Below are 20599 nucleotides of genomic sequence, written 5' to 3' on the forward strand. Positions count from 1 at the left end.
TGGAGTTGAAGCTTAGGAGTGTATGATATTCATATGTTCCCACTGTATCTCTCTCAGGAGTGTTTGTACATACAGCTTCCCTGTTTCCCCTTCCTCCACTTCCCTCCCAGTCATTTCTGGTAACGACTGAACACTGTATGGGTGGAAAGTCCATCATGTAGTAGAGCAAAATTTTCAGGCATCTCACCTAAAGTTGCCTATGACGTTTTCAGAAGCAAATATAACGATCTCCTTGTGCCAGTGGACTTCTTTGGTTTCTTTTGGGGGTAAAATCCCTTATGAAAAGAGATGGTTTTGCACATCTGTGTCAGTCCCCATACTCTTCTATCCTACTTCTGTAAGGCCTTTGTAGGCCTGGGTCTGTGGGATCCATCTACCTTATCCCACACTTGCAGAACCTGGAGTTAATGCCCTGCTTAGGACTGACACGTGTGCTGTTTAGCGGGCTTGGATTGCTATGTCTCATTGACAGCAGTCCTGTTAACTAACACAATGCCTACCAGAAGGTTAGAATTGTTAGTGTTAGATGTGTTGTTGGTGTTGAGACATTCTTCGGTACTAGAGACAGGAGACCAGGGATGCCTAAATTTTGTACCAGATCACAACTGTCTTCTCAGTCCAACCTCCCCACTCCCCCACAGGACTCACACAAGAAGCAATGAGAAATAGGAATGAAATAGCACCATTAATTGGATATGAGCTGCAAATCCAAGTGTTAAAAACTTTGGTTAGATGGGTTGGACCACATGGAGTATAAAGAGCTTCACCCCAAAGCAGGTCCTAAGGACCCTCATCTCCCTTCTCCCATTTCAACTCTCTAAACCTGTATCATTATTTACTGTACACTGGCCTAATAGAAGGACCCATGGAGGCTGAAAGGACCTAGGGGGAGGCCCTGAAATGGGTTTACTCCTGTTGCCTTGTTGGATAAGAGAGAAGAGCTTCTATCCTTAGTTAGACTCACCTGTGAGATGTCAGAACCATGCCAAGCGGGAGAGAGCTTTGGCACTCACTAATGTAGCAGAGGGGATGCAGAGGAGACACAGAGCCACAGTCTGCACCACAGCCTCAATAGCGAGTGCCCAAGGAGGGGGGAAGAAGAGGTGAAAGTGCTTCTCCACTCTTAGATGCTTATACTCAGACCCCTTAATGTAAATTACTGCCCTGTTAATCCAACCATTTCGAAGAAACATTAAATGAGACATCATACTTAGCACTTTGGGAGGCCGAGGCAGGTGGATCACCTGAGGTCATGTCAGGAGTTCAAGACCGGCCTGGCCAACATGGCAAAACCCTGTCTCTACTAAAAATACGAAAATTAGCTGGGCAGAGTGGCACGCGCCTGTAATCCCAGCTACTTAGGAGGCTGAGGCAGGAGAATCGCTTGAACCTTGGAGGTGGAGGTTGCAGTGAACTGAGATCATGCCACTGCACTCCAGCCTGGGCAACACAGTGAGACTCCATTTAAAAAAAAAAAAAAAAGAAAAGATAGGCCTGTGTAGTGTCACCAAGTTGAGAAAATAGCCATTTTTTCTCTCATGCATTATTAGTAAGATAAAGAATGTTAGGAATGAAATTGAAATAGACATTAGATTTCTTCTCCATCATTTGACCTATTCATAGTTCAAACAATTAAGTCATGATGATGTCAACGGGGACTATCTTAGTTTTAATTGTAAAAGAATCTGTTTTCTTTCATGAGGATAAACTATCAGACTTTGGGCTTGGTACTTTTATTTGCTTAGGAACTGAGTAATTGCCTCATAAAACAGCATGATGGTACTATTAACACCGAATTATAAGGCCTGTTATTATAGAATTTGCTTTTCTGGTTGGGATAAGACTTCTTTTTTTGTTGCTTAAAACAATTCGTTTCTCCAAATGGGTGTGTAATAAACAGGTAAAATTTTGCCTATTTAAAATAAAAAAGTTTATAATCTCTTGGGTGGCTTTTATATATCTTTTGATACTTCCAAGAGAGGGCTTTTTTTGGGTGGGATGGAAGGAGGAGACATATATTTAACATTTAGAGTGGAGGTATTTAAGAATGAGAATAAGTATTTTATTTCTGTCATATCTACCTGAGACATATTTGAGGCAATTGTTTAAAAATTTGCCCCATTATTTTGTCTGATTTGAATATTAGGAATTAAAGGGTTCATTGACCAAACGTCCTTGAATTTGAAATTTTGGGGACTCTATTATGAATGATAAATTTAACTGTGGGCTATATGGCAATTGTTCCTCAGATCATTTAAAATTGTGTGAGAGTGTCTGTGTGTATTTATATTTGTTCGTTTCTCCTTTGTCCATCTTTGCCATATATTTTAGGCATAATTGAAGAATATGTAAACACTTCTTAAGGAATAAGTTATAATTGTAAATAGGAATTTACTGTTATTTTCCTTCTATTGTATTGCAAAGCTAAATGACGGTGGCAAATACCATTATGGGATGAAAGTAGGCTTTGTGTTATTTTGAAAATGTGTATGAATTTCATTGGAATAAATGGAATAAACAGAATAGAAACAATGGAATCTACCTTTAAGCCTGACTGCACAAGTTTCCCTGGATATATCTGAGATACAGGCAAGTTATGTTCACATGGCCACTTAGAGATTCTGGTCTTTTGTCTCCTAGTTGAGGCTATTTCTTTGCCTTTGTTCTACCCCTCTTTGGGGCCTGACATAGTAATACAGGGCTCTCAGATTAGAATAACTTAGGTTTCATGATGGAGCACTTAGATTGCTGACTTGTTATGTTACAGGTGATTTTTGTGGTCCTGAGTACTTTTTTAAAAGTGGTGGTTCTCTTGCAGGAAGCCAGCTGAGGGAAGTTCTCCATGAATGTACGTCACAATGATGATGACCGACCAAATCCCTCTGGAACTGCCACCATTGCTGAACGGAGAGGTAGCCATGATGCCCCACTTGGTGAATGGAGATGCAGCTCAGCAGGTTGGTGTAGGAAGAGGGGAATTGTCTAAGTGGGAAACAGTAACGCAGTATTTGATTTACTTTGGGATTCAAAGATTTGTGATTTCAAACCTTAGCATTTCTAGAGGTAAGTGTTTTTGTTGTAGAATTACTGTATCTTTTTTTTTTAATATTGTGATTTTAGAGAACAAAATCTTCCCTCATTCAGTTTGTATTCTTGAAACATTGAAAAGTGGATGACTTCTGAAGTGAGCCATTTTCAGATAGTGTACAGGTCTTTGAAATAAAATGGCTGTTTATTCATGCCATGTTGTGCTTGACGAGTTTGCTTGGTTGGTCAGAGCTGCGTGCTCAGAGGATCAGGTTTTGGCTTCACAGAGGAGTGATCTCGGCAAGACGCGCAGGACACTGTGAACCCGCCCTTGCTCCTGGAATTAGTCCTTCCAAATGTGTAGCTCACAAAAATCATGGTACTTTTTTCCCTCTAAATCTCCTTTGTCACTAGTTACTGAACATTGTGGAATAGAGAGTTATTTGTGAACTCGAGAAGTTATTTGTGAGCTCAGTCAAGTAGCACTTGGGGGAAACAATTTAGACAGTAAGTGAAACTTTAAAAAATTATTAGGAATTGAACTGTTACCTCTAATGTTAATTAAAAATTTTTATTACAACAGTTGGGCTTGCTCAGTTTTATAACTAAATAGATATTTTATCTTTGTACCTTCTTCAGAAGCATAAAAGCAAATTTTTATTTTGTGAAAAGTAGAATTGGGAGCAAGTGCTTGGAAAATATTTACCCAAAATATATTCATAATTCAAATAAGTTAATCATTTATTTGGTGTCAGTGCATGCCCCCTGCTCTAATATATCATATAGTGTATTCATACTCTATCAATCATTGTATATTAATTCTTTGTATATACCTTTGTTGGAGCTGACCTTGCTGCTTAATAATTTATATTATTTTCTCCTGCATTGCACTATGAACCTCTTAAGAACAAAAAATGTATAATAGGTGCTCAGTAAATGTTTGTTAGTTGAATGCATTTCATGCCTTCTCACCACTGATGCAGACATCTCCCTTCCTGATTCCTCAATCTCTTCCTCTGCTGGATTACTTCCAGCAACGTACAGTAGTATCTTACCTCTCCCCACCCAGTAAAACAAAACCTCCTCACTTGATTCCACATCCCCCTCCAGTTGCTACCTCCTGTCCCCTTTTCCCTCTTTGGCAGTATTTCTCCACTTCCTCTCCTTCCTTACCGCCCATTCCTCACTTTACAGTCTTCACTCTGTGTTCTCATCTTCCTCTTCAGTCTTTAGCGTGTCCTGTTGACTTTATCTCAGGAGTGTGTGCTGAATCCATCCTCTGCCGTATCCACTTCATTTCCACTACCATTGCTGGACCCTGCGCCATCATCTCACTAGGGTAGGGTAGGACAGCTCTTTTCACGGGTCTCTCTGCTTTACTTTTTGCCCCACCAGGAAGCATTCTCCACATAGATCCTGAGGTTTATTTCCAAATAAAAACTTTCTGATGTCATTAGCCTACCTCAGGCCACCTTCTCACACCTGGAGTGAAATCCAATCACGCTGCCTGGCTGCCAGCCTTCCTTGTTAGTGCTGGCCTGCCTCTCTGTCATTCTCTGCCTGCTCTCCTGCTCACTGTGCTGCATTAGTTCACGGGAAGGTTACAGAGTGTTGTGGATGGTTTCAAGATGCAGTGCTTGGTCTCCCAATTAAAAGAATTACTAATACAAAGAAAAAAAAGACAAGGTATTTAGTCAAATGTGAGTAAACTTGGGAAACAACTTAGGTCTCTCAGATGTGGTCACCTCATTCCCATTTGCCTGTGTAGCCGAGAGACCTGAGGCCACCCATCCATGTTGTACACCATGTTTATGTTTTGATGATTTCTTCCACATGTCTGTGATTTAGCTTGCCCTGCATATCTTACCTCAACTCTAAGCAGAAGCTGCTTAACAATTTTGGTTAATAAAATCATACTTTCAAAGCTGGATAAGGTGGTCCATGCCTGTAATCCTAGCTACTCAGGAGGCTGAAGTAGGAGAATCCCTTGAGCCCAGGAGTTTGAGACCAGCCTGGGCAACATAGTGAGACCCCATCTCTAAAAAGAAAAAAAAAAACTCACATTTTTATTAAATCTTTCTTTAATTAATCTTATTAAAACTTTCTCTAAAGCTAATAAGAAAAGAAGAATCTGTTAATGTATCTGTTTTATAAATGGTCAAAATAATCAAGCTTTATGAAAAAGTGGGGTTACACTTAAAAAAATCTCAGAAGAAGAAACTATTTGTCTTTTTAATTGTGTTTAATTGTGTTAAATATGTTTAATTGTGTTAGAAGCATTAACATCCTTGGCTCCAAGCTGTTACTTGGCATTAACTCTAACTTTTCTGTAATGGGCAAAATTGTTAAGTAGGTAAAGTGCGTTAGAAATGTCCCTCTCAGCAGGACCATCCCAAGATTTACCATGTTTTGTCATTGCCTCTATGTCACTGAGGCTAAGCCTAGGCAGTGGCCTCTGTGCCTGATATTTTTCTTCCTCATTCTGCTCCCAGAGTCTCCATCCTGTGTCTCCCTCATTCTTTCAAGCCTCCGTTCTTTCCTTTGGGTTTTAACATTTAGCATTGGCCTAAGTGGGCATTGGCAGAGCCTTGGGGCCTGTGTGTTGAACCCAGGTGAAGGCACAAGGGGAAGACAGAGTGAGGGAGAAGGAAAAACCAAAAGTGGCAGAGAAACACAAGAGGAAGTAGGGAAAGGGGAGGGATAGACGGCAATTCAAAAGAACAAAGAACAGAGGTGAGTCTCCAAGACAGGATCCCAGAATGTGGGGCTGCATGAGTTTTGAGTGCTTGCTCTGGGCACCTGCTGATATTTGCTGCTTGCCCTTAAGAGCCTGCGTAGTGTAGTGCTCAGGTGGTTCCATGTTAAAGGATCAGGCTACAGCGGACATACCAGAGAAAGGGATCTGTACGAATGTTTTCTGAGGCTTTTACTGTGCTTTCTCACTGAAGCAACACCTTTTCATCTTAAGAACAACCTTTTGGAGGCACAGGATTGACTCTAGGGGTGGACATTGCAGGCGCTATATAACAGACCCTTGGCGGTGGCATCCTGAGGTATGTGGCACCTCAGTCACCTCTCACATCATCATACTGTTGTAAAGAGCCATCCCCTGGCCATAGGGTTCTGCCTCTAAATGTCTGTTAGGAGTGTGTATGGTGAAGCTTACCTTGTATGTGTTTACAGGGTTCTTAATACTTTGCAGCTGTGCAAAGGACATTCTAAACATTTCTATATATGCAAAAGAACTACCGCAGTTATGAGAAAGCTCTTCAGTTCTCACAGCCCTCCTCCTTCTGATTTCTGTTCTGCTGGTTTCTGGATGTAATTAGGACTAGTTCTTGGCAGGATTCTCTGTTGCTTTATGGCTCTCCAAATAAGACACACTGTTAATTTTCATTATTTGAAGTCACATTAGGTTGGAAACCTTGGTTTGTCATTTTATGCGGGTAGCAGGAAAAGGGCAGTAGTGAAAAGGATGATTCTTTTCTTAAAAAGAAAAGTCATCCTCATTATGAATGAAACTTTTAAAAGCGTTATCAACTAAAAATGAATAACAAGAAACAATGTGAACAGAAGCAGCTTACACAAGAGTTTTCCTTATTTAACAGCTTTATGAGGTGTAATTCACACGTCATACCATTCACCCACTGAAAGTATACGATCATTGGAATCTAGTATATTCACAGAATTGTACAAGCTTGACTAAAATTAATTTTAGAACATTTTTATCACTCTAAAAAGAACCCTGGAGAGATCACTCCCTATTTCCTATTTTCTCTCTCCCTTCCCCCTATCCTAAGTAACCACTAATTCACTTACTTTCTGTTTCTGTAGGTAGATATTGCCTATTCTGGAATTTCATATAAATAAAATTACATAACATTTGGTCTTTTGTGTCTGTCATCTTTCACCCAACATCTTTTTTTTTTGAGACGGAGTCTCGCTCTGTTGCCCAGGCTGGAGTGCAATGGCACGATCTCCGCTCACTGCAACCTCTACCTCCCAGTTCAAGCGATTCTCCTGTCTCAGCCTCCTGAGTAGCTGGGATTACAGGCATGTGCCACCACCCCTGGCTAATTTTTGTATTTTTAGTAGAGATGGGGTTTCACCATCTTGGGCAGGATGGTCTTGAACTCCTGACCTCAAGTGATCCACCTGCCTTGGCTTCCCAAAGTGCTGGGATTACATGTGTGAGCCACCTTGCCCAGTTCACTCAACACATTTCTAAGGTTCATTCATATTATAGCATGTGACAGTACTGTATTCCTTTTTTATTGCCAAATATTTTACTGCATGGATCTACCACATTTTAGTAATCCACTCGTGATCTGATTGACATCTGAGTTATTTTCACTTTTTGGCTATTATGAGTAATGCCGCTATGCACAGATTCTTGTGTGGACATGTTTTTGTTTCTCTTGTATATATAACCAAAAGTGATATTGAGTAGCTTTATTTTGAAGTATTATTTTCTAAATAAAGTTATCTCTGCTTTTTATCACTATTAATTTCTTCCACCTCTGAGTAACTACAGCCTAGCTTAGCTAAATAAAGTTTGCTTCCCTTAATATGCCTAATTGTATACTATTCTTGAGTTATACAAATCAGGTTTCAACCTGAGTTTTTTTTTTTGTTTTTTTTTTTTTTTTTGAGACAGAGTCTCACGCTGTTGCCCAGGCTGGAGTGCAGTGGCGCGATCTCGGCTCACTGCAAGCTCCGCCTCCCGGGTTCACGCCATTCTCCTGCCTCAGCCTCCTGAGTAGCTGGGACTACAGGCGCCCGCCACCGCGCCCGGCTAATTTTTTGTATTTTTAGTAGAGACGGGGTTTCACTGTGGTCTCGATCTCCTGACCTTGTGATCCGCCCGCCTCGGCCTCCCAAAGTGCTGGGATTACAGGCTTGAGCCACCGCGCCCGGCCTCAACCTGAGTTTTTAATGTGTGGCTATATAAATGATGATGAGTGCCATTCAATAATCAGAAAATTGATGGCTTTGTTGACATATTCAGAAGCTAGTGGTATATTAACTTACCTGTGTTTGTTATGGACTTCTGCATTTTAGTGATTTTAAAATGTAGCAGCCAGTTTTGAGCACAAAAGAATAAACATCAGCCCAAATTCTGACTTTCTTTATTGCTTTAATATTTTAATAATTTCTGAAGAATTATAGCAGCTACCAGTTAAACCATTAGATTGAAAACAGACGTGCTGACACAGGGTGGCAGAGTTTACTGATTTGTTAATTTAACATGTGACACTTACAAGATATAAGGGTATCTGTGACCTGCATGAGAGTAGTGTGCCACTTTGTATTATATTCTTAGTGACTTTGCTTAAATATGTATTCACTGAGGGTCAATTCCTAGTGGAACTGGATTGGATTAGATGCCTCTTTGACCTGACTAGCATTTAGCATATGGAGCACATCTAGTATATGATTTGTCATACTATTCTTCTTCCTTCTTGCCTCTTTTAATTCATCTATTCTTCTAGAATATTGCTGAGTGTTTTTAATGCTTCTTCTTCAGAAAGTAGAACTCCTTAAACACATACAGAAAACCCGCCTCTCCTGCTAGCTCAGGATAACGTCTCATCTACTTACCCTGGAAGGCAGAAGGCAATTGCCTCAATCATGTCCAATTCTCTTGACTTTGCCTATTCCTGTTGATCAGCACTTAGCATGTCATTTCATGGAGAGAGTTTTTTCCCCTCTTTTGTTTCTTCTTTTGAAATCCCTTGTTTCCTCTAGACAGAATATGTAACCAGAGTTTTTTCCTAGAGCGTTCTTTTGAATACACATTTCCAGATAGTACGTTCAACATATTAAAGCTTTCCACCCTCAGATGGTGCTCATCATCGGCATGTCTTTTATATCAAATGTGCCCCTCCTCGTAATCCAGTGACCTTTTCTGTTCTGGTTGATATCTTCTTAATAACCTTCTCCTTGATGGCTTCCTTCTTGCATTGAGTAGTTCAAATCCTGTCACCGCACAGGTTTACTCCTTAAATATACTGAGAGCCACGGTGTCAGGGGCCCATGAAGAGTTTTGCTTACATGACAGAGTTTGTCTCCTCCTCAGAAATCCCAACAGAAAGGAAGGTTTGTCATCAGTATATTGTAGAAAAATGAATAAACAACTCTTGGGAAGATTACCCAGGAGAAAGAAGGATATTCAGATGAGAATGGGAGTGACAGTTAAGAAAGAGACTGCAAATATTATTGCTAAATAACATTATAGAAGAGCTCCTTTTGTGGTAGAATCCTGTTGTGGGCTGAGGCTTGAGCTAGAAAGTAGAAAGAGGCTGGTCACATGTTGGGTATGGAAAACCAAGTATGGGGAAGCTCGGCCTTGGATCACATTCTTCAGCATCAAGATGCATGAGAAATGCACAAGCTGGGCAAATGCTTAAATAAAATTATTATTGCTGACTACCATTCATGTTTCCTCTACCACTCAAACTTATAAAGCCCTCCAGTGTCAAGATACTGTCAGCTTCTCTCCTTTGAAATTGGGGTGGAAAAGAATGAGAGGATAAGATTTATGACTAAATTTAGGAGTGATTGAATAATAGATTTGTTCATTTTAATAAGTATTTATCAAATGTCTTGTATGCCAGCACTGTATTAGGTGCTGGCGACAGAAAGATGAATAAGGCACTGTTCTTGCCCTAAAGGAATGAGCAGTCTAGTTGAGGAGCAAAATATGGCCTACCAAAAAAAAAAAAAAGAGACTGTATTTACATACATTGAGTCACAGGAGAGTGCTTGGATTGTAGAGTGTCACAGTGCGTAGGAGTTCAGAGGAGGAATTGAGGACTGGGATAGGTGGGCAGGAAAACAGACCAGGCTAGGAAAAGTATCTGTGGGGAGGCTGAAAACCTGGGTCAGATCAGATTTAAAATGAAGTGAAGGCTAGAATGATCCAGACTTTGTACATCAAGTAATCCGTTTCTGTTTTATTAAAGGAGAATACATTATAGGGATTACATACGCAATGGAGAGCTATTAGGGGTACTACAAACAAACCTTATCTGCATAGTCGGTGATCTCTTTGCTCGAACTTTTGCTATTTAGTGTCTTTGTTAGTGAGTATATTTGTCCTCTGATTCTCCAGTCTGGCGGTCCACCCTTCCGCTTGATGCCTGTTGCTCAGAATTACCGACTCCACAGTGGGGCAGATCACAAGTACCCCTCAACCAGATCCACTTTCCAGCTGCGGAGGCAGCAACCCCTGCTTTGAGGGCCTCCTTTTAACTACAAAAAAAAGGTGTGATTTTATCCAGATCTGCGGTCTGACTTTTCAGACCTCTCTAAGTTAGTTTTGCCAATTTTGCTCACTACAAAAGCTTCCAAAAAGGCATAGCCTATGCAGAATCTCAGTCTTATAAAGGAAAATGTTGATGCCATGTTATCAGAGGGTGTTGTTATATGTGGCACCCCCAATAATTAGAACATAGGACATATAATTATGGCAGCCCTGAGCTGTCTGGGTTGAGAGACACTTCAGAATTTAATTAGCCAAAGGCAATAATAATAAGATATAAGATGTAGTCAGTATCCTTCAAATGCTAGAAATTGAGCTGCCTTTCCAACAGGAAGGATTAAGGTAAAATACTGGCATGTTAGCGTTGCATTGCAGAATAATGGCAATTTTAAATTCTAAGGTGATTTTAATGTTATGATTGTTTTCAAATTATTGCAATTTTTGGCTGTCTGATTTCCTTGTCAACTCAGGGTGGGTAGGGACTGTGTCTCTCTTGTTCATGCTGTGCCTGGCATCTGAAGTAACATTCAGTAAGTCTTTTTGAATGGATGAAGGATGAAAGCAATGAACAGATTTAATTCATCTATATCAGGGCTTGAAAACTAGCTTATTGCCTTTGTCATACAGGCATGGGTGTACGTGTCTGTGTGTTGTTTTTGTTTTTGTTTTACCTTTAGTTTAAAAGAAAAGGATTTCAGTACCAATATTAAAAATGGGAAGATTTATATAAAACTCTGGATTTTTCTGTTTATCTGGAAAAACCAGAAGACATATGCCTGTAATCCCGACACTTTTGGGAGGCCGAGGTGGGAGGATCACCTGAGGTCCAGAGTTCAGGACCAGTCTGACCAACATGGTGAAACTCCATCTCAACTAAGTACAAAAAATTGGCCAGGCGTGGTGCTGCATGCCTGTAGTCCCAGCAACTCGGGAGGCTGAGGCAGGAGAATCACTTGAACCCAGGAGGTGGAGGTTGCAGTGAGCTGAGATTACGCCATTGCACTCTACCCTGGGCAACAAGAATGAAACTCTGTCTCAAACAAAACAAAACAAAACAAGAAACAGAAGATGTGATAACACTGGGCTGGTCCTTCCTACCTGGCAACAATTGACACAGAAGTTGCAGCCATTTGCTGTTGATGGGGAATGTCCTCTTCAGTGCCTATTCTGTCCACTTAGTTTCCAAGCCTGCCTGAACTCTGTGGTCATCCTGGTTTGGAATCTGGAAATTCTTAACTTTTTAAACTTTAAATTGCATCTTGTGCTCATGCATACCATATTTTAAACACAGAAAAATGATTAAGATTTTTTTTCAAGCACATGCATTATTTATCAAACTGATAATGTGTTTTAGAATCTTTTAGTTGTCTACTTGCCCCATGACTTGTAAAATGAATTAGGCTGGGCGCTGGTTCATGTGGCTTTGTAGAAGGATTTCAACTTTACCTCTTACATGTTAGGACCCATGTGAGTTTTTTTGTTTTGTTTTTTGGCTTTGAGTTTTTAGGATTTGAGGCCCCCAATAAGTGCCACATGGAACATTTACTAAAGCCTAGAAAGGCCAAAAGAAACAATCCTATCCCGTAGTTTTACTGTTTACAGTCTAGTTAGGAGACATTAAACACAGATGCAAGGTAAAAGTATTCCAAGCGCAGAGATGCAAATACTTGTGTTTATATTCTTTTTTACAGTTTCCAAGAATTGAGTCTTTAAGTATTTATTGAAAGAGTTTTTTTTTTTTTTTTTTTTTTTTTTTTTTAAGGGTAAACGTTTCCTGGTATTACCTAGATGAGGAATTTTTATTTAAAGCATTTATGTATGTATGTAGGTATGCATTGGAGACAGGGTCTCCTTATGTTGCCCAGGCTGGTCTTGAACTCCTGGGCTCAGATGATCCTCCTGCCATGGCTTTCCAAAGTGCTGGGATTACAGGTGTGAGCCACTGTGCCCAGTCGTAAAGCATTTCCATATTAACTTTAAAAAAAATAAGATTAAATTGGATAGATTTCCAAACTCTGATTTCTCTTTTTCTTGTTTTGAAAATGTATATTTGTCATGTTGAATGTGATGTGATAGCTATTGATGTATCTCATAGTACAGTAAAAGTAGTATATAAACACAGGAGGAAAAGATGAGACACTTCTGCATCCAGAATGTGTTAAGATGAGACACTTCTGCATCCAGAATATGTTTGCACATAATCGTTTTCATGTAGGCAGACTCTTTTCTTTTTTAGTCCAAATGATTGATTTAAACATATGACTATATAAAATATATGCGTTACACTCCAAACATGACAGTAGTAAGCAAGCTGCGTAAAATTCGTAACATTAATCTCCAAGTTCCATATGCAGATACTCATTCTCGTTCTTTTTTTCTCTCTCCTACATTTCCAAATGCAAAAATAAACAGCCTGCCAAGGAGCAAGTTGCTAAAGTGCTGTAGTGTTTTATCTAGGTAATCTTGGGTTTAGCTGCCTTTAGATTATATTTGTTTCCTCATTTAAATTGGCATTGGCCACAACTAGGTGCCTCTTGGTCATTTTCTGGTCAGCTTTAATGTTACAATAACTTGAAGCTAGACATGGTGCGTCCCCAGAAGAAACAATATACACGTGCTGCTTTAGTGTGAATGCCTACATTGGTATTTCTTCCCTGCCCTGGGCCTTTTTCCTTAACAGGTGACTGTCAGATCAGATCATCTGTTGAGAGGGAATGTGTTTTACCTGAGCTGCAGGTGTGTTCAGCACTTTGATTAACAAGAATAATTTGGCCCTCCCTTCCTGGGTGTCCTCTCTTTCCTGCCCCTTCCCTGCTCTTTGCAGCATAGTAGACAAGCATTTGAATAAAATGGACAATCTGCATTTAGCAAATTACCCTTTCAAAGGCTTCTGTTTTGCAAATAATTGGGCAGTTAAGTGGAGACAGGAAAGATCCAGAGGTAAATGTGGTCTAGTTTTGGGTGCAGGTTGACTACAAAGTATGTCAGAAAACTTGTTACTAAGGTTCCATTTCGGCTGTTTAAAAAAATACAAATCAATTCTTGTTAGCCACACCTTAGATTTGAAGGGAAATGGACTTGTGTTATTGACCAATTATATTACATGGCTTTTAATTTTCAGGAAGGGTCATTAATATGTTTTGTTTTTGAGACTCACTTTGTTCCCCAGGCTGTAGTACAGTGATACAGTCCCAGCTCACTGCAGCCTCAATCTTCTGGGCTCAAGCTATTCTCCCACCTCAGCCTTCTGAGTAGCTGGGACTGCAGGCGTGTACCAGCATGGCCTGGCTACTTACTTTTATTTTTTGTAGAGACAGTCCCCCTATGTTGCCCAAGCTGGTCTCAAACTCCTGGTTTTAAGCCATCGTCCTGCCTAGACCTCCCAAAATGTGGGATTACACAGGTGTGACCCTCTGTGCCAGGCCTTAACCAAACCTTTTCTTTTTGTTGTTGTTGTTATATTCATGCACTCAGAAGTTGATAATTTTTTTTTTTTTGAGCTGGGGTCTCATCCTTTCACCCAGGCTGGAATACAGTAAAATGTTTTTGTGTTTTCTAAGCAGTGGTTAGAAACATTAATCACTGAGCATGTTACTGTCTCAGAAGTTTCTTTGGTCTTTATATTGGAGTGCTGAGTTGTCATTCTAGTTCATGGGAGAAGCTATGACATACAGAAGGATGTGCTTTAATTAGCGATGTTGTTTGGTAGTTAAATAGGCCACAGTAATGCAGCGAATTTTTAATTTTTATTTTACATTGCCAGAATGGATCTGTTTAGAACCCATTTAAACTCTTGTCACCTTGGCAAAAAGGTCACATGGAAAACATCTTTATAGAATGGTGATTTCTTTATAATTTACTTGATGGCTTTAGTCGTGACTGAATGTAAAACTATAAAATATTAATATGAATTGCAAATGAATGGCATCCATATTTTTCTCTTAGGGTTTGTGATAGGAAATCAGATACTGGGTTTATCTATATGGATAATATCTGTCTGTTTTCAGGACACAGGGAATCGATGGTGGAGTTGGGTGTTAGAAGACATCATCCTTTCATAGATCGGTGTCCACATCCACCTTACTTCCCACAGTCTCTTGCTTTCTCATTTTTAAGGTGGTTTACTCAGGATGAGAGTTCTCCTACTTTTTATTGACTACTTCTGCACACTATGCTACTCCAAGCAATCTTGGAACTTTTTTTTTTCTCTCTAGATGAAGTCTTGTTCTGTCCTCCAGGCTGGAGTGCAATGGCGTGATCTCAGCTCACTGCAACATCCGCCTCCCTGGTTCAAGCAATTCTCCTGCCTAAGCCTCCCGAGTAGCTGGGATTACAGGCACCCGCTACCACGCCCGGCGAATTTTTAAATTTTTAGTAGAGATGAAGTTTCACCACGTTGGCCAGTCTGGTCTCAGAGTCCCAGCCTCAAGTGATCTGCCCGCCTTGGCCTCCCAAAGTGCTGGGATTTCAGGCATGAGCCACCACACCTGGGCCAATCTTGGAACTTTAAAGAGCCTCCATTAACAAGGCAGTAAGATAGGTGTCACACCAGGTGTGAGTGCCATCTTTAGAGGGGTACAGTGACCCATTTTCTAACAGTTATTCTTAAACCTAGAGGGAAATATAGGACAAAAGATGCTGTAAGGTTGACTCTTCCAGAGATTTCCATACCTTAGCAATCTAAAAACTGTACGAAAGGTCAGAGTTAGGACTTTGAAAGAATGCTAAGTGTTTGACAAAATTTTTGGCATTTACCTCAGTCTTAAGTGCTACTTTGGAAGCCTGCTGATCACGAGAATGCTTTTAGTCTCAGCCCAATCTCAACTTCTACTTGAGTGGTTATCTGTGGACACTAAGTTAAAATTGTTGGAAACAGTGGCTTTTAATGGATATTTTTATCTCTTTCTTCCTGCTGAGGTGGAGGGAAGGATTAGTGACCATTGGGGAGGGCTTGTGAGGTGCTGGGGCTGGTGCTGAGCACTTACACACATTATTTCATCCAGTAATTACACACCCTGCAAGGCGGCAATCATCTTTATAGACAAAACCCGAGGGGAGAAAGGTTACGTACTTGTAACTGGCAAATCACAGAGCTGGGATTCGAACCCACGTATCTCTTTTTCCAAAACTCAGATCCTGCCTTCTGGGAAAGGTGGAGCTGCCTGGGTTGGACTTACCTCTCAGTCTTGTTCAGGTAAACAGCTGGGGAAAGAGATGGGACTAGGTTTTTGCACAGTAGTAAATTGTAAAGTTTATAGAGGCCGTTCCTCTTCATTATCTTACATGATTTCCACATTAACTCCAGAAGGTGGCAGTGCCTCTGGCTCCCCAGCTTCTGAAAAATTGAGGACTAAACAGCAGTGGTAGTGTCAGAAGCCCTGGAGGTCAAAAGGAGTTGGGAGTGAAATCTTCCGAAGCCCCAGCCTGGGTCACAGCAGCGTCTCCCTTTTTTCCTTAGGGAATGGTTCTTTTCTTGAGATTGGCAATAGGAGGGCTGCTCCCTTGCGGGTCAGCAGCTGCTGAGAGATGATGGTGGCCAGAAAAGGGTAGTAGAGGGTAGTAGTAGGTAGACATAGTAGAGGTAGTAGAGTTTCCTCCCCTGTGGGATTCTCACCCTGGAGTTAGGAGAGGGCCTTTTGCCTGCCTTTTCTTCCCAAACCCCATCCTTCATTTCCATTAAAAAATGGCATCACCCTAGAGGCAGCTTTGAGACTAAAGAAGTTTAAAACCTTGTAAGATTTGAACATATTAAGTGATTTTTCATTCTGAATTTACAGAGTAATACCAGGATAAAAGAAACAAAGTTTATCCTTCAAAAGGAAAGAAAATGACCACAGGTATTTCTTAAATCTCTCACCTCTACTTTTCCTGTTTTCTAAGGGGAATACAGAATTAAGTGTCACGCAGATTTTTACTGTGAACAGTGATGCCATACCTGGTTGCTCATGAGTTCGTCGTTTTCTTTGTTTTAGATTGATGAAGGACTGCTTGGATTTTGACTTTCCTGAAGATGTTAATTATATGTTTCAAAAATCATGTGTTCTGCTAAAAATCACTTATGCATAGCCTTGGAAAAAGAACTGGAGGCAGGGAGTTGCTTCAGCGTGCAGAATATTGTTTTGGAGGCCTTGGGAAATAAATCTTGAGTTAGTTCATTTACCACCAAGACATATTTAGTCACTGTATATAAACAAAAGAAGTCACAGTGTGCCTGGACATTATTTGTCCCAGATGGAGTTTAAACTTGGCTCATTATACTGCACTGATGTCATGGTGCATAAACTGGCTCTGAATTCAACGTGCATAGAATCGGCTGTGCTTGTATGTGCTGAGGACATGCGGGGAGGAGGGGCGGGGCTGGCTGGAAAATCTTTGTCACATTTTTCCTTTGCTCTCTGTAGAGACTAGTGTCAGTCTTGAATTTGGACTTGGTGCAGAATGAGGGAAGAATTGGAATAATCTGTTAATGTGTACGAGTCAGTATGTGTATGTCCTCAAAGCTGTAGTGCTTCCAAGACCGAGAATCTAAGTGTGCCTGGCTTTCCAACAGTTACTTAACAAAGCTCTAGTAACTCAAATCTAGAAAGGAAAATCTTAAAGGCATTACATTTTAAAAGAGCATGTTTAGTGTGTTTGCCTTGAAGTCTTAAATCTGGACAGCTTCTTTAAACTTTGCAATGGTCTTAAGTATCCAGCTGTAAAATTCTGTTTTCCTGGATTGTATGGTGGACAATGTCTCAAACTAGTTGCTTAAAAGTATGTAAAAAGGTGGCCGATTTTAATTCTTCCTGTGTGCTTTGAGAGGGCAGCTTGTGGGTGAGAAAACTGAGCCGGAGAGGGTCCTTTCCTGGACTTCTGAGCCCTTAATAGGAAATTTCCACATACTGTGGTGTTACTTTATTACTTTTTATTGCTGGCTTTTGTTGTGATAATCTTAATAAGAAGCATTTCCAAGTAATTCAAACCATTTTGTAGATGTAAAGGGCTTAGATTTCAGAACTTCTGTGAATGGATTCCTATAGGAGTCACTCTTGTTGCCGGGACACAGAAGCTGAGCAGACACTGGAATGTGAATGCATTGGGAGGTGAACCTTTAAGGAGAGCGCAAATGTTTACCAAAGAGAAAATCTGGTCAGAGGTGAGAAGTGGTTGGTTTTAGATTTTATTGAGAGCATGAAACGTGGCAGATTTGGTAAAAATTTTTTCTTGAGATTGTAATTTTACTTAACTGAGAGACTTGTCACTGGTAGGAATTTGAAGAAAAAGAAATTGGGGGTAGAAGGCTCTCCTTCAGGGAGGAACGCATATTTCCTAGAAGAGAACTTGTCCTGCCTTTGGGGATGTTCCTTTGACCTGGTTAACTGCATTCTCTTTATTTTAGCAGTCTTGTTGAATTATCTCCATATTGAATTGACATGGTGAAACCACACCTAGTAGAGGGGAGAAGTGGTGGTGTGGGCTAGATGAGTATGCATTTTGGTCAGACATGGCTGGATTCCAGTCACTTTGTAGTTTTGTGACCTTGGAAGGGTTGCTTTTCTTCTTCAAGCCTCAGTTTCCCCATTTGTAAAATCTAGTTAATATCTACCTAGCAGATGACAGGGATTCAATAAGTAGTAGCTGTTTCTTAATCATTATAGAAAAAAACCTGGAAAAAGGAGTTGATAAAGTACCTTGCATCATGCCGAATTAATCTTACAGATGTGATATTGAGGATACAGCTTTTGTTGTTTTTGTTTTTGTTTTTTTTTTTAACAAAGAACAGTACATTTTTATTTTTAATTTTAACTTATTATTTATTATTATTATTTTGAGACAGAGTCTCACTGTGTTGCCCAGGATGGAGTGCCGTAGCAGCTGCCGCCTCCTGAGTTCAAGCGATTCTCATGCCTCAGCCTCCACAGTAGCTGAGACTACAGGCACCCACCATTATGCCCGGCTAATTTTTGTATTTTTAGTAGTGACGGAGTGTTGGTCATGCTGGTCGTGAACTTCTGACGTCAAGTGGTCCACCTGTCTCGGCTTCCCAAAGTGCTGGGGTTACAGGCGTGAGCCACCACACCTGGCTGAGGATACAGCTTTTGAACCTTCTATTCTTTGAAGAAAACAGTATTAAAACTTTTGGAGTAGTGGATATCCTTGCTCCTTATTTTGAACAGTGAGAGTCCTAAAGCCCAGGAAAACTCAAAACATATTTGCCATGTATCCTACGGGTTGTGTTGAGCAAGGGGAGCTTCACCTATAATGTGTGCCCTTGGACCTTGAGTTCCCAGTGTTTGCTTAGGTCCGCTTGGGGGCTTCCTGTTATTGTATATTATTTTTCAATCAGCTTTGGATTCAGGCTTCAGGTAGGGCAGTGAGCAAAATGAGGCAATGGATACATTCACATCTTCTTACCAGGATCTTTCTAGTTTACTTGCTTATGTTTTTAATCCTAGACATTTTCTTTGCATGTGTTATTACCACAAAGATCAATATTGGGCATTCGCACCCCATCACTTCCCTTTTCCTGATTTGGAGAAAAGAGGGGACTCAAAAAACAAATGCTGCTTACTTTTCAGTTTTGCCTGAGGCCAGCTGTGGTCTGTTACACACAGACTGGGGTCTCAAAGGTGTGTGTGAATAGACAGTTTGGGTGTGGGGGCCTGGGACGAGCTTGGAGACTGGGAATCTTGGGGGTGGGGCTGAGGAGTGGGGAGTGGGAGTATATGTGACCAGAAAATAGTGGCATGAGGAATAGACGGTAGTACTCTTCTCATGTGGTTAAAGGTCACTTTTAAAGTTATTAGGTATTCCTGGATAGTATCCTTAGTTGAGTGGAACTCTTCTGCAGCTTTTAGATTGTATCATTTTCCCCCTTAAAGATACCTGTTGGATAATCATAAATGTGGGCTCCAAGGAGGAAGTGTTCATTTATACATGAAAACAAGCTTCACGAAGTGTGGCCAGTGGAAAAAACTCTGGAAGTGAAATGGGATCTCCTTTCTGCATGGTTTATATCTTGATTGTCTGAGGATTGGATTTAACGGTTAAAAATGCTGCAAGTGTAATATTTTGCCTTTGGTCAGTTGGTACCATTCTCCCAGGAGACGCTTTTTTTGGGAGACAGTCTTGCTCTGTTTCCCGGGCTGGAGTGCAGTTGGCACCGTCACGGTTTGCTACAGCCTTGACTTCCTAGGCTCACGTGATCTTCCTGCCTCAACCTCCTGAGCTGCTAGAACTACGGGAATGCACCACCATGTCCGGCTAATTTTTACAATTATTTTTGTAGATATGGAGTCTCACTATGTTGCCTGGGCTGCTCTGGAACTCCTGGTCTCAAGCGATTCTCCCCATCTCAGCCTCCCAAAGCACTGGAATTACAGGCATGAGCCGCTTGTACGTGGCCAGAAGCTTTTTAATGGACTGATACTTTACCCTGATTGCTTATTTGAGTGACTGGTGATTTTTTTATTTGAGGCATAAATTAGACATTTGCCTCCAGAAGTAGTCTTAGATACTATTGACACCTGGTTAATCAGCCACCCAAAGTTTAAACTGCAAAAGTAGCCTTCCTTTCCCTCTTTTAATGAGTAAGAAACAGAGTTAGTTTTAGATTTATACCTGTAAAGGAAAGATAGTACCCCTTCTTTCAGTTCCCCTGTTAGACAAAGAATTCCCATGATGCTGTATTTGCTCAATTGTATTAATTGTAACTCTTGTTTTATTGTTTCTGTGGACTTTGGAAGAGTGGTCACTTATTTTTTATTAAACTTTGATAAACTGCCTTCTGTTTATTTCCAGCTTCATGGTTCTTGTAGCACTAACGGTTTTGAAACAGATCTGATGAAGCAATAGTAGCTTAGAGGATGCTCTCATGATTTGATTAGCATGGTTCTTCTTAACATCTCTGGAGAAAAAAATATCAGTAGTTAAAATCTTTGTCTTTTTTTTCTTCCTGTGAAGACGTGGTGCAATATGAATCAGTTTAATGCTGACTTTGGAAAAGTAGGAAATGCTTAGTGAGTAGACGAAAAATGATGCGGTTTGGACAGCAATGTTCTGTTTCGCATTTTATATTAAGGAGGACTTGTAGCAGTTATTATATTTCTGCTTTGTGGCTGGGGAGAGGGAAGGAGGGAGGGAGAGAGAGAAACATTGCCCAACTTGTATGAGAGGAAAGGTTAAGTGCCGGGAGTTGGCCAGGTTGTGACTCATGCTCCTCCGGGGCTGCGTGATGCAAGACCTGCCGCCAGCTCATTCATGTCTGCTGTCAGGACCGGTCATTGGGCTGGTGTGTGTCAAACTTATTTTTATCTCTGCTTTATT

General features: G+C 40.6%; 1 protein-coding gene across 5 annotated transcripts in view; it reads left to right on the plus strand.

Moving 5' to 3' along the window:
- The window catches only part of FNDC3B (fibronectin type III domain containing 3B), a 364538-nt gene that overhangs the window by 70578 nt on the left and 273361 nt on the right, over window positions 1-20599 (plus strand). For all 5 annotated transcript variants that reach the window (XM_001085124.5, XM_001085354.5, XM_028843856.2 and 2 more), the window contains exon 2: window positions 2819-2957. In XM_001085124.5, the coding sequence (XP_001085124.2) occupies window positions 2847-2957 (111 nt within the window). In that variant the 5' untranslated portion in view covers window positions 2819-2846. The remainder of the gene's footprint in view (window positions 1-2818; window positions 2958-20599) is intronic.

Source organism: Macaca mulatta, chromosome 2, assembly GCF_049350105.2.
Source record: "Macaca mulatta isolate MMU2019108-1 chromosome 2, T2T-MMU8v2.0, whole genome shotgun sequence".
Taxonomy (NCBI): domain Eukaryota; kingdom Metazoa; phylum Chordata; class Mammalia; order Primates; family Cercopithecidae; genus Macaca; species Macaca mulatta.